The 14,809-nt window shown below is 41.0% G+C and overlaps 1 protein-coding gene across 1 annotated transcript in view; it reads right to left on the minus strand.

Moving 5' to 3' along the window:
- The window catches only part of lrba (LPS-responsive vesicle trafficking, beach and anchor containing), a 901,160-nt gene that overhangs the window by 264,648 nt on the left and 621,703 nt on the right, over nucleotides 1-14,809 (minus strand). The window contains exon 43 of the mRNA XM_078212471.1: nucleotides 335-447. Coding sequence (XP_078068597.1) covers nucleotides 335-447 — 113 coding nt within the window. The remainder of the gene's footprint in view (nucleotides 1-334; nucleotides 448-14,809) is intronic.

The following is a 14,809-nucleotide window of genomic DNA, read 5'->3' on the forward strand; positions in this document are numbered from 1 at the left end:
GGTCAAGTCTGGCATTTAAAAAAATTAAGTAAGCATATTTAAGAATCAACCATTAAAACATTACAAAATTTAAAGCTTCAACCAGCTCTTAAACTTTCTACAATGTAAAGGTAGGTTGACCTAACAAAAAACATCTATAAAGCCCCTAGATTCCATGGTCAAAATGACAAGGCATGTAACATTATATGCTGGAATATGGGATGTTATAAAGAAAAATTAGCATAAATGTTGTGACGAATGAGCAAAAACAGAAGTTAAATGAAGCAGACAGATAGTGTGCATAGTTAGACAATTTTAGTATATTAAAATAGGCAATAAATTTAATAGACAATACCTTGGACAAATCTCTGAAGTTGCTTGGCAGTGTCAGATCCAACTCCTCTGATTCATAATTAGTTATCACCCAAGGAAAAACCGGATACTGATTCAAGTCATTGTAAGTTCGACCTTAATAAAAAAGAATTAACATTTAATTCATCAGCTGGATACAAATGTGGACAATTGTTTTTCCCAAGGTAGTCAAATAAGAATGATACTAAACTGCTAACTTTCAATATATGAAGACAAATATTATGTAACTTGAACAATGCATGTTAAAATACATATGGTGTCAATCCTGGTGATAAACAGTAGATGACAAATGGTGGCAAATGCATCCACTGCTATCCTTGTCAACACAGAAAAAAATTATCAATTGAAGGAAGAGGGAATCTATTACAACAACTTGCATCTATACAGCTGTACTTTGAAGTAATGAAATGTCGCAAGGAGAAAGCTGACTAAGATTAGAAAAGTAAGAACACATGACTGTACATTTGGACAAAAAGGTTTTGAAGGCACATTAAGAGGGGTGAAGAGATTAAGATAATGAGCTCCAGAGAAATGAAACAAGACTGCTGATGATACCACAATGAATGTAGGATAACAGATTCAAGTCACTGGTTGAGAAGTAAGGAGGTAGGAGGTTGTGGAAGGAGGGAGGGGCTAAGCCATAAATGAATCTGTGAACAAGGAGGATTTTTAAATTTAGTTTGTTATGGGACAGAAAGCATGAACAAACAGGATCCAGCACATGACAGGAAACAGACTGAACCTTTATGAATTTGAATGTAACCAACACTGCAAGAAAGAAGTTGGGTCTAGAAGTAACAAAAGTGACTGCATGCCATCTGATCAAGCCTGAGAGTCATCTAGGGTGAGGATGAAACAAGGATATTCTACTTTTGGTGGGTGCCAAATAAGGCGGCTTCAGTTTTCCCACATTTCAGGTGGAATAAATTCTGCTCCCATATAGGGAGTCTGGCAACACAGAGGTGACCATTGATTTGAGGATAGTAATGAAGAGGTAGAGATTGGTTTATCAGAATACAGATGGAAATTAGCTTCAGCCTGTGAAGAGTATCCCATAATAAAGAGAAAGAGGCAAAGGAGGACATTTTGGGGTGCTGCAGGGTAACTATTTGGGAGTGATAGGAGAAGCCATTACTGGAGATATCCTGGCTAGATAGGGATTAGTAGGATCCAAGAACAGGAGAGATAGAGTCATAGAATTTTACAGCATGGAAACAGGCCCTTCGGCCCAACTTGTCCATGCCGCAGAGAAGGATTAAGAGGTCAGGAGGACAAGGGTGGCACATTGTGATTACAATTACAGAAGATGTAATTGGCAATTTGACGGAACATTGGGAGAGGTGAGCAACAAGTTGGATGACAGCAATGCATTCCAAGACCTTGATGACAAAAGGGAAGTTAAATATGTATTGGTGGTTTGGAAAAGTTGGGAGAGGTGTGTATTTGAAGGAGATCAAGAACACGCTACATGCGCTGAGAGACCCATTTATGATGTTATTAAATATTGGCTAGGCAGAACTACTTGAATGGATACTAGATAATTTGAGATTGAGATAGGTCAGAGTTCAATCCACCAAAGGCTAAGAGTTGGTGGAAAATGGGAAAAAGTTGAAGTTCATTGTTGTTGTATTACATTTGAATGGAGCAACTTGAGATACTTTTTGAAATTAAAACTCTATAAATTAAATGACACACTGAACTTGGATGGTGCAGGATTGGTGCTGTGCTGAAGAAAGGGCAATTGGTGGGCAACAGCTACATGCATGCTCAATATTTGAAACAAAGAAGTCCACAAAATCGTCACATACAATGTTGAAGGTGAGGATATGAGCAGGAGTAGGCCATTCAACCTCTCTAGTTGTTCAATGAAATGATAGCTGATTTGTATCATAACTCCATCCAACCGTCTTGGCTCCATATCTCTTTACATCCTTGGCTGAGAAAAATGTCTATAGTTCTTGGAATTAAAATTACTGAGTATCATTAGTATCCAAATTTGTATCAGACATTTCCAGACATCTAACATTTATTGCATGCAGTGTTTACAAACCTCTCCTGAACGGCCAGGTTCTGATTAAAGGTTGCACCCCCTCGCATTGAATTCCCCATCAGAAAAAGTTTCTACCTACCCAATCAATTCCTTTCAAAGTCCTAAAAACGTCAATCAAATTAAGGCCTTGCTTTCTTTTATCTCCAGGGAATACAAATCTATTCATGTAATCTCTCCTTACAATCTAACCCCTGGAGCATTAGTAATATTCTGGTAAATCTCTGCTGCTCTGCTTCTAAGGCCAACATGCCCTAAGGTACCTTGGCCAGTACTGTACACAATTCCAAATACATTCCATTGACCTTTTAATTTTTTTTGTAACTGACCACTATATTTTAGTAATCTGTGTACATGGAACCCTAAAATCTCTTTGGATCTGGAGTGTTCCTAACTTTTCATAATTTTCATAATACTCAGATCTATGCTTTCTTTCGTGCAAAATGAATGACCCCATATTTACCCAAGTTGAAATCAATCTCCCTCAATTTTGTCCAACAACAATCTGAACTTATATAGAGCCTTTAAAACATTTCAAAGCGCTTCATAGGAGCATTATCAAATAAATTTAATACTGACCCACTTAAGGGGGTATCAGAGCAGATAACAAAAGCTTTATAAGGGTTAATAGGTTCTCAAAAGGAAAGCAGAGAGGTTTAGGGAGGGATATGCAAAGCTTACAGCTATGGCAACTTGAAGACACAGCTGCCAATAGTGGGGTGATTAATATCAGGTATATTCAAACTGGAGAAGTGCAGATATCTTGGATATTTGTGGGAGTGGGGGAGATTACAGAAATAGGGAGGAGTGAAGGGAGGGGTGAAGTCAGGGTAGGAATTCAAAAACAAGGATGAGAATTTGAAAATTGAGGCCGCTTAACCAGGAAACAATGCAAGTCAACCTACATTGGCTGATCAGGACTCGGTGCATGTTAGGACATGGACACCAGAATTTTGGATACTTTCACATTCACAAAGGGTGAAACAGGGGAGACTAGCTAGAATTCTGCTGGAATAATCAAGTCTCGATTTTAGCATCAGATGAACTGAGGCAGGGGCAGTCTGATGATATTACTGGACGAAGATGAAAATCGGCAGTCTTCGTGATGGAGCACATGTGCGGTCAGAAACTCGGGGTCAAATAGGATACCAAGGTTTTGCAGAGTCTGGTTCAGTCTCAGATATTTGCCAAGGAGAGGGATGGAGTTAGTGGGTAGAGCATAGAGTTTGTGTTGAGGACCGAAGATAATGAGTCATAGCATCCAAGATCCCCAGCATTGGAATTGGGGTACCCCAAAAATATGGGGAAACCTTCTTGGATGTTCAGAGGTAGGGGTATGCATAAGTGTTAACATCCTCTGGATAACTGCCTGCATCGGAAACATCCTAAAATATGATTTAAATCATAAACTTGGTTCTGCCAGGGTTACACAAATAATTACCCAGAAAAGTTAGAAGAATTACAACCACTTCTTACTTCTATGCCCCCATGTATCTATTAACTATGCAACCAATCTCTCCTCATGCAACCTGTACAGCTGCAGTGAGACATCCTTGCTGCTGAACTCACGTCCTCTTACAATGAAGGCCAGCAAACCATTTGCCTTCTTAACTGCTTGCTGCACTGCATTCTTGCTTTCAGTGTCTGATGTACAGGGCACTCAGGTCCCTTTGTACATCAATGTTTCCCAATCTATCACTATTTAAATAATACTCTCCCATTCTAATTTTCCTACTTAAGTGGATAATTTCACACTTATCCACGATTGTTGTATGAGCAGAGATTGGGTCGACTAGTTCCATATTCACTGGAGATTAGAAGAATGAGAGGGGATCTCACTCATTGAAATGTATAAAATTCTGAAGGGTGGACAGACTGGATGCAGGGACGTTATTTCACCTGGCTGGGGAGTCTAGAACAAGGGATCACAGTCTCAGGATACAGGACTGAGTAGAGGAGAAATTTCTTCACTCAAAGGGTGATGAACTTGTGAAATTGTCTACAATGGAAAGCTGTGAAGGCCATGTTACTGAATATATTTAAGGAGGAAATAGATTTATAGACTGCAAAGGCATCAAGGGGTGTGCTGGAGTATGGTGTTGAGATAGAAGGTTAGCCATGATCATGTTAAATGGTGGAACAGGCTCAAAGGGCTGAATGGCCTACTTCTGGTCCTATTTTCTATATATGTGACTGCATCTGCCATATATTTGTCCACTTACTCAACTTGTCTACATCGCCTTGAAGTCTCTTAACATCCTTCTCACCCTCACATTCCCACCAAGTTTTTGTCGTCAGCAAACTTGGAAATATCACATTTAGTTCCCCCATCCAAATCATTGATGTATATTGTGAATAGCTGGGGCCCAAGCACTGAGCACTGTGATACCCCACTAGTCACCACCTGCCACATCAAAAAAGACTCATATTGTTTCCTGTCTAATAATCAATTTTCAATCCATGCCATTATATCATCCCCAATCCTACGTGTTTTAATTTTGCACACTAGCTTTCTGAAAATCCAAATACACCAGATCCTAGACTCCATGGGCAGGATTTTATGGCCTTGCTCATCCTGAAACTGTAAAATCCCACCAAAGCTCAACAGACCTTCTCATTGTCTGCCCCTCGCCTGCTCCAATTTCCGTGGCAGGCGGGACGGTAAAATTTCGGCCCATGTATTGATTTGTCCGAACAATCACATGATCAATAATTTACTTTCAATTTAATGAGCTTTAATATTAGTTAACATTCGCCTATGTGGAACCTTATTGGAGGCCTTCTGAATGTCCATATAACATATAACATACATCCATAGACATTCCCTTGTCTCAAAAAATTAAATTAGGTTCCTTAGACATGACCTACCCTTTTACTAATCTATGTTGGCTTTTGCTAATCAACTCAAATTCATCTAAATGTTTAGTACGTCTGCCTTTAATTATAGATTCCAATAACTTCACCGCAAATGATGCTAGATTAACAGGGAGACAATTTCCTGGTTTCTCTCTCCCACCTTTCTTAAATAATGAAGTTACATTTGAAATTTTCTAATTTAAACTGTGTCAGAGGGAGCTGTTGGACATTGAAAAAAAGATTCTAGAGGTATCTTTATTCTCCAGAATGACTTTGCACTGGAAGAGAAGCTTAGCTGCAAAGTATATGTCACGGAATTGTCGGCAAGGCTCTGGAGGAGAGAACTATATTGGAAGGAATATATGGGTGGTAGATCATAAATAACCATAATGGAATCAAAAGCAGAATGAAGAGAAGAGCTGAGTAGGTTGAGAGTAACAGCAGCATTGTGGTGGATGGAGAGCTAAAGAACAGGAAATAGGAAATTTTTGAAAATGGAAAGGCAACTTAGAAGAGGAGGACAGTGTTTCTTCCTAAGGATAGAAGGTGATGGTTGAGGGTCAAAGAAGAGAGGCTGGCAGACAAAGATAAATGGATGGAGAGGGTGATGAAGTAGTCTCATCTATGATCAGAAAGCTGGAAGTGCCAGCTTTTTAGAACATCATAGAGTCATAGAGGTTCACAGCATGGAAACAGGCCCTTCGGTCCAACTCGTCCATGCCACCCTTTTTTTTTAAACCCCTAAGCTGATCCCAATTGCCCGCATTTGGCCCATATCCCTCTATACCCATCTTACCCATGTAATTGTCTAAATGCTTTTTAAAAGACAAAATTGTACCCACCTCCACTACTACCTCTGGCAGCTTGTTCCAGACACTCACCGCCCTGTGTGTGAAAATATTGCCCTTCTGGACACTTTTGTATCTCTCCCCTCTCACCTTAAACCTATGCCCTCTAGTTTTAGACTCCCCTACCTTTGGGAAAAGATATTGACTGTCAAGCTGATCTGTGCCCCTCATTATTTTATAGACCTCTATAAGATCACCCCTCAGCCTCCTACGCTCCAGAGAAAAAAGTCCCAGTCTATCCAGCCTCTCCTTATAACTCAATCCATCAAGTCCAAGTAGCATCCTAGTAAATCTTTTCTGCACTCTTTTTAGTTTAATAATATCCTTTCTATAATAGGGTGACCAGAACTGTACACAGTATCCCAAGTGTGGCCTTACCAATGTCTTGTACAACTTCAACAAGACATCCCAACTCCTGAATTCAATGTTCTGACCGATGAAACCAAGCATGCTGAATGCGTTCTTCACCACTCTCCACTTGTGACTCCACTTTCAAGGAGCTATGAACATGTACCCCTAGATCTCTTTGTTCTGTAACTCTCCCCAATGCCCTACCATTAACTGAGTAAGTCCTGCCCTGGTTCAATCTACCAAAATGCATCACCTTGCATTTATCTAAATTAAACTCCATCTGCCATTCGTCAGCCCACTGGCCCAATTGATCAAGATCCTGTTGCAATCGGAGATAACTTTCTTCACTGTCCACTATGCCACCAATCTTAGTATCATCTGCAAACTTACTAACCATGCCTCCTATATTCTCATCCAAATCATTAATATAAATGACAAATAACAGTGGACCCAGCATTGATCCCTGAGGCACACCGCTGGTCACAGGCCTCCAGTTTGGAAAACAACTCTCTCCAACCACCATCTGGCTTCTGGCAAGAAGCCAATTTTGTATCCATTTAGATACCTCACCCTGGATCCCGTGAGATTTAACCTTATGCAACAACCTACCATGCGGTACCTTGTCAAAGGCCTTGTTAAAATCCATGTAGATATCAACTGCACTGCCTCATCTACCTTCTTGGTTACTGCTTCAAAAAACTCAATCAAATTTGAGAGACATGATTTTCCACTCACAAAGCCATGCTGACTGTCCCTAATCAGTCCTTGCCTCTCTAAATGCCTGTAGATCCTGTCTCTCAAAATGCCTTCCAACAACTTACCGACCACAGATGTGAGGCTCACTGACCTGTAGTTCCCAGGCTTTTCCCTGCAGCCCTTTTTAAACAAACATTTGCCACTCTCCAATCTTCAGGCACCTCACCCGTGACTATCGATGATTCAAATATCTCGGCTAGGGGACCCGCAATTTCCCTCCCTAACCTCCCACACATGGAATCATAATTTATTGCGAAGAAAGGAGACAAAGCGTAAATTTCAATTACTCTGATTAGTAGAATATGACAGGTAGTGCTCCAGAGGAAGCTGTTCTTCCCCATCTACTCACTTTACAGGTACAAAAGGGAAATCAAAAACACTTGTTTTTTTATCTCAAAGGGTTGGGATACAAAGGGAAGGAAGTTTATGCTGTAGTTACAGAGAACAATAGTCAGATTCCACCTGGAATATTGCATTCAGTTCTGAGCACTGCATCTCAAGAGGAATATTTGGTCTTTGCACAGATTTACCAAGATGAGACCAGGTCTTAAATGGCAATATTAGGGAGACAGGTTGCATAAATTTGAGCTTTGCATCCATGTGTTTAGATGTCAAGAAGTGATCTAATTGAGGTGTTCAACATGATAAAAAGGTTTGATAAAGAAGATACAGAGCTGCTATATCCTTTGTTGAGGAAATCTAGAACAAGTGGTCATAATCTTAAAATTACTGCCAGGTCATTTTGGAGTGAAATCAGGAAGCACATTTTCATACAAAGAGTAATGAAAGTATTGAATTATCTCCCACAAAGGCCTTTGTTGTTGGATCAATTGAAATGCTCAAAACAGAGATTGATGGATTTTTACTAGGGAAGGTTATCAAGAGATATGGAACAAAGGTGGGAAAATTGAATTGAATATAGATCAGCCATGAGCTAATTAAATAACTTAACAAATTAAATAATCTATCCCTCTTCCTATGATTTTTCTCACCATAGTCCAAAGTCACTGAGGCTCAGTATAAGGTTGCCTTTATATCAACATATCCTAATTTATTTTCCTCCAATACAATGATTAATAGCTTGAAACAAACTTGGAAAACTCAGCTAAGACATATACGAACTTGCTCAAGGTGACATACCAACTCTAAGATGAGACACAAGGTGATTAATATTTCAAATAAGTTTGCAAACTGAAGCATGCAAATAAGATTTGGTGGACAATTATTTTTGAAATCATACCTATTAATGGACGAAAATTCAATCACAGGAATTCTAGTTCGAAGGTTTGTTAACTAAAATCAATCCTATCCCCAAATTTTGTGTAAACCTTCCCATATCCAAGCAAGATCCTTGTGCAGAACAACATATACACAGGCCATTTACTCAAAGTATATTTTAATATTTAATAAGATCAGAGTAGTAGTTGTCAAGGCAATAGTATTATCTGAATCAGCTGAAAGGAGGTGCACTATAATGGGATGAAACAGATAGGAGTGTCAACTCTTATCCATTTATTTTTCTCCTGAAGGAGCATGGTTAAAAGCTGACAAAGCTTATCCTCTATCCTGGTCATTATGTTGGAACACTCATTTCCAATGAGATGTCAGACGGAACTCATGAGTTATGAAGGCTTTAATTTATATATTGATAAATTGCTTTCTAAACTTAAAACAATTTAAAAGTGGAGGTGCAAACTAGATTCTATACTTTAACTATTTGATCAATGTTACAGGTTAAATATTTAATGTAAAGTTGCAACAACAAATCAAATTCTGAGGCAATAGGGAAAGTCAAACAGATCTTACGGTGCAAAACAATGGAATAGAGCACAACTTCCAGGAATTGATCCAAGAGGATGAGGCACTGGTCGGATCACAACTGGACATTTGTGTATAATTATGCACCCCAAACTACAGCAAGCATATCTTGGCATAGTGACAGTGCAATAGCATCTGAGGTATGGGAACGTTTACTCTCAGAATATTCAAGATTTTCAAAGGAATCGAAAAAAGAAATTCTCAAAACGTGTTTGAAATTGCCACAAATTCATGAAGCAGGGCAGGTGTATTATTTTAATTGTCAAATAAAGAAAGACTTACATCTACATGGTGCCTTTCAGGACCAATGGATGTCTCAAAGCGCTTTGTACCAAAGAAGTACTTAGTCACCACTATAATGTAGAGGAGGAAGTGTGAAAACCTAGGGGGAAATTAGATACTTTGAGGAACAGAATTGAGGTGCATTAGTCTTGGGATCATCAAAATTGATGGCACATAATAGGTTTGACAGCCAAGTTGAAGCCCATAGAATAAAAGGGATAGTGGCAGCATGGATATGAAATTGGTTGAGTGACAGGAAACAGAAATTAGTGCTTTGACAAAGGGTTGTTTGGACTCGAAACATCAGCTCTTTTCTCTCCTTACAGATGTTGCCAGACCTGCTGAGATTTTCCAGCATTTTCTCTTTTGGTTTCAGAAATTAGTGCTCAGTGCTTTTTCTCAGGCAGGAGAAAGGTATGAAGTGAAGCTCCACAAGGGTAGCAGGACCACTGTTTTTCTTGACTAATATTAATGACCTCGATGTAAGGCAGAGGGTCCAATTTCAAGATTTGCAGATTATATTAAACTTGGAAGCATCATGAACTGTGAGAAAGAAAGTGATAGATTTCAAGAGGAATAGAATGGGCAGACACATGACTGATGAAACTTAATTCAGAGAAGTCAAAGAGTAATATATTGCACAGACAGAGGACATTCAGCCCATTGATCCTACACAAAATTTGTCATGCAGCAAGTCAGTCAGTCTCATTACACTATCCTATCTCCTTAGCTCTGTAAGTTTATTTCCCTCAAGTGCTCATCCAATTCCCCTTTGAAATCATTCAACATCTGCTTCCACCACTCTTGTGGACAGTAAGTTCCAAATCATTATCACTCCCTGCATTAAAAATGTTCTTCTTCATATTCCCCCTGCATCTCTTGTCCAAGAGCTTACATTTGTGAACACTAGCAATTTGATTTGATGTATTGTCACATGTACCCTAATTGTATCAACAGTTAACAGGAACAGATTTCCCTTTTTTACCTAATCCAAACCTATAATAACTTTGTACACATCTATCAAATCTCCCTTCAATCTCCTTAGTTCCAAGGACAACAACCCCATCCTCCCAAACCTAACCTCGTATCTAGAATTCCCCATCCCTAGAACCATTCTGGTAGTTTCCTCTGCACCCTCTCAAGGACCCTCACATACTTCCCTAAATGTGAAACCAGAACAAAGAACAAAGAAAATTACAACACAGGAACAGGCCCTTCGGCCCTCCAAGCCTGCACTGAACATGCTGCCCGACCGAACTAAAACCCCCTACCTTTCCGGGGACCATATCCCTCCATTCCCATCCTATTCATGTATTTGTCCAGACACCCCTTAACAGTCACTACCGTATCCGCTTCCACTATCTCCCCCGACAGCGGGTTCCAGGCACCCACAACCCTCTATGTAAAAATCTTGCCTCGTACATCTCCCTTAAACCTTGCCCCTCGCACCTTAAACCCATGACCCTTAATAATTGAGTCTTCCACCCTGGGAAAAAGCTTCTGACTATCCATCTCTGCCCATGCCCTTCATAATCTCGTAGACTTCTATCAGCTCTCCCCTCAACCTCTGTCGTTCCAGTGAGAAAAAACAAAGTTTCTCCAACCTTTCTTCATAGCTAATGCCCTCCATACCAGGCAACATCCTGGTAAATCTTTTCTGTACCCTCTCCAAAGTCTCCACATCTTTCTGGTAGTGTGGCGACCAGAATTGAACACTATATTCCAAGTGCGGCCTAACTAAGTTTTAAAACTCAATGCCCCGGCCGATGAAGGCAAGCATGCCATATACCTTCTTGACTACCTTCTTCATCTGCGTTGCCACTTTCAGTGTCCTGTGTACCTGTACACCCAGATTCCTCTGCCTATCAATACTCTTAACGGTTCTGCCATTTACTGTATATTTCCTACCTTTATTAGACCTTCCAAAATGCATTACCTCACATTTGTCCAGATTAAACTCCATCTGCCATCTCTCCGCCCAAGTCTCCAATCGATCTATATCCTGCTGTATCCTCTGACGGTCCTCTTCACTATCCGCAAATCCACCAATCTTTGTGTTGTCCGCAAACTTACCAATCAAACCAGTTACATTTTCCTCCAAATCATTTATATATATATTACAAACAGCAAAGGTCCCAGCACTGATCCTGGAGGAACGCCACTTGTCACAGCCCTCCATTCAGAAATGCACCCTTCCACTGCTACTTCTTTGACCAAGCCAGTTCTGTATCCATCTTGCCAGCTCATCTTTGATCCCGTTCGACTTCACCTTCTGCACCAGTCTGCCATGAGGGACCTTGTCAAAGACCTTCCTGAAGTCCATGTAGATAACATCCACTGCCCTACCCTCATCAATCATCTTCGTCACTTCTTCGAAAAACTCAATCAAGTTAGTGAGACACGACCTCTCTTTCACAAAACCATGTTGCCTATCATTAATACGCCCACTTATTTCCAAGTGGGAGCAAATCCTAAAGAATCCTCTCCAATAATTTCCCTACCACTGATGTAAGGCTCACCGGCCTGTAATTACCTGGATTATCCTTGCTACCTTTCTTAAACAAAGGAACAAGATTGGCTTTTCTCCAATCCTCTGGGACCTCCACTGCAGCCAGTGAGGATACAAGATTTCTCTGAAGGCCCCAATAATTTCCTCCCTTGCTTCTCTCAGTATTCTGGGGTATATCCCATCTGGCCCTGGGGACTTGTCTACCTTAATGTTTCCCAAGACACCCAATATCTCCTCCTTTTTGATCTCAACATGACTCAAACTATCTACCCTTTCCCAGACTCATCATCTACCACGTCCTTCTCTTTGGTGAATACTGACGCAAAGTACTCATTTAATACCTCGCCCATTTCCTCTGGCTCCATGCATAGATTCCCTCCCTTGTCCTTGATTGGGCCAACCCTCTCCCTGGCTACCCTCTTGCTCTTCATATATGTATAAAAAGCCTTGGGATTTTCCCTAATCCTGCTGGCCAATCCTGCTGACCCCTTTTAGCCCTCCTTACTCCTTGCTTAAGTTTCATTCTACTTTCCTTGTATTCCACACTTGTTTCATGTGTTCCCAGCCTTCTAGCCTTGACAAATGCTTCCTTTTTCTCTTTGACTAGGCTCACAATATCTCTCGTTATCCAAGGTTCCCGAAACTTGCTATACATATCCTTCATCCTTACAGGAATGTGCTGGTCCTGAATTCCTATCAACTTACACCTGAAAGCCTCCCACATACCAGATGTTGATTTGCCCTCAAGCATCTGCCCTCAATCTACATTCTTCAGATGCTGCCTAATATTGATGTAATTAGCCTTCCCCCAATTTAGCACCTTCACTTGAGGACTACACTTATCTTTATTCATCAGTACCTTAAAGCTTACTGAATTGTGGTCACTGTTCCCAAACTGCTCCCCGACTGAAACGACGACCACCTGGCCAGGCTCATTCCCCAATACCAGGTCCAGTATGGCGCCTTCCCTAGTTGGACTATCTACATACTATTTCAAGAAGCCCTCCTGGATGCTCCTTACAAACTCTGCCCCATCCATGCCCCTAGCACTAAGTGAGTCCCAGTCAATATAGGGGAAGTTAAAATCTCCCCCACAACAACCCTGTTACTTTTACACCGTACCAAAATCTGCCTACATATCTGTTCCTCCATCTCCCGCTGGCTGTTGGGAGGCCTATAGTAAACCCCCAACATTGTGGCTACACCCTTCCTATTCCTAAGCTCTACCCATATTGCCTCGCTGTATGAGCCCTCTGGGGTGTCCTCCCGCAGTACAGCTGTCATATTCTCCTTAATCAGTAGCGCAACTCCCCCAACTCTTTTACATCCCCCTCTATCCCACCTGAAACATCTGTATCCTGGAACGTTAAGCTGCCAATCTTGTCCTTCCTTTAGCCAAGTCTCGTATTGGCAACAACATCAAAGTTCCAAGTGCTAATCCAAGCTCTAAGTTCATCTGCCTTACCTGTTACACTTCTCGCTTTGAAGCAAATGCACTTCAATCCACCAGACCTTCTTTGATTAGCAACCACACCCTGCCTGCTCTTCCTCTGAGTCTTATTGGCCCTACTCTCTAGTTCCCCTTTAGTTAATTCACCTTTGCTTTGGTTCCCACCTCCCTGCCAAAATAGTTTAAATCCTCCCATGTGACACTAGCAAACCTCCCAGCCAGTTTATGCCCTTCCAGTTTAGATGCAACCCGTCCTTCTTGTACAGGTCCCATCTGCCCCGGAAGAGATCCCAATGGTCCAGATATCTGAAAGCTTCCCTCCTACACCAGCTGTTTAGCCACGTGTTGAGCTGTACTATCTTCCTCCAGAACTCCAAGACTGGATGCAGTACTCTAGTTGTGGCATAACCAGAGCTTTATAATGGTTCAGCATAACTTCCCTGCTTTTGTTCAATGTCTCTATTTATGATGCCCAAAATTCCATATGCTTTGCTAACCATTCTCTCATTATGTTCTGTCACCTTCAGTGATCGATGCATGTGCATCCTCATGTCTTCTGTTTCTGCACACTCTTTAGAACTGTGCCGTAAGTCTGTATTGTCAAATTGTCTCTCCCTATCCCTTCTGCTAAAATGCACCACTTCACACTTCTCTGCATAAATTCTATCTGCCACTTGTCTGCTGATCAGTTGGTCAATCTATGTTCTGTTGCAGTTGATCAGTATTAGCGTTTATTAGTGTTTGCCATGCCTCTAAATCTGGAATTATTGGTAAATGTTTAAATTGTACTCTGTATTCAAATATCAAAGCCGTTTAAACATATATATAAAAAAATGGCCCTAGCACTGATCGTTGGGGAACACCACACCTCCAGACTGAAAAAATAGCCATTTAACACAATCTGTTGATTTCTGTGCTTAAGCATTTTTAAAAATCCCACTATGGCACTGACCCACAGAATCCTACAGTGCAGAAGGAGGCCATTCGACCCATCGAGTCAGCACCGACCACAATTCCATCCAGCCCTATCCCCATGCATTTACCCTAGTTAGTCCCTCTGACACTAAGGGGCAATTTGGCATGGCCAATCCACCTAACACGCACATCTTTGAACTGTGGGAGGAAATCGGAGCACCCGGCGGAAACCCACGCAGATACAGGGAGAATATTCAAACTCCACACAGTGTCCCAAGCTGGGAATCGAACCTGGGTCCCTGGCGCTGTGAGGCAACAATGTTAACCACTGTGCCACCATGCCAACCCCCTTATTCCTTGAACATAATTTGTTAAACCAGCCTTTTATGTGGTCTCTCTTAAAATCCATTTGAATGACTGCTGCATCCCCTTCATCAACCTCCTCAAAAAATTCAATTTAATTAATCAAGCACAATCTGTCTTTTCCAAATTCGTAAATTATATATTTTGGTAGGAAGAACAAGGTGCAGAAAGTTAAATAGTTGGTACAATTCAAAGGGAATGCAGGAACAGAGACATCTGGAGCTATATGTGCACAAACTGAAGTTTGCAGAGTAGGTTAAGAA

Source organism: Mustelus asterias, chromosome 1 (genome assembly GCF_964213995.1).
Source record: "Mustelus asterias chromosome 1, sMusAst1.hap1.1, whole genome shotgun sequence".
In the NCBI taxonomy this organism is placed as follows: Eukaryota; Metazoa; Chordata; class Chondrichthyes; order Carcharhiniformes; family Triakidae; genus Mustelus; species Mustelus asterias.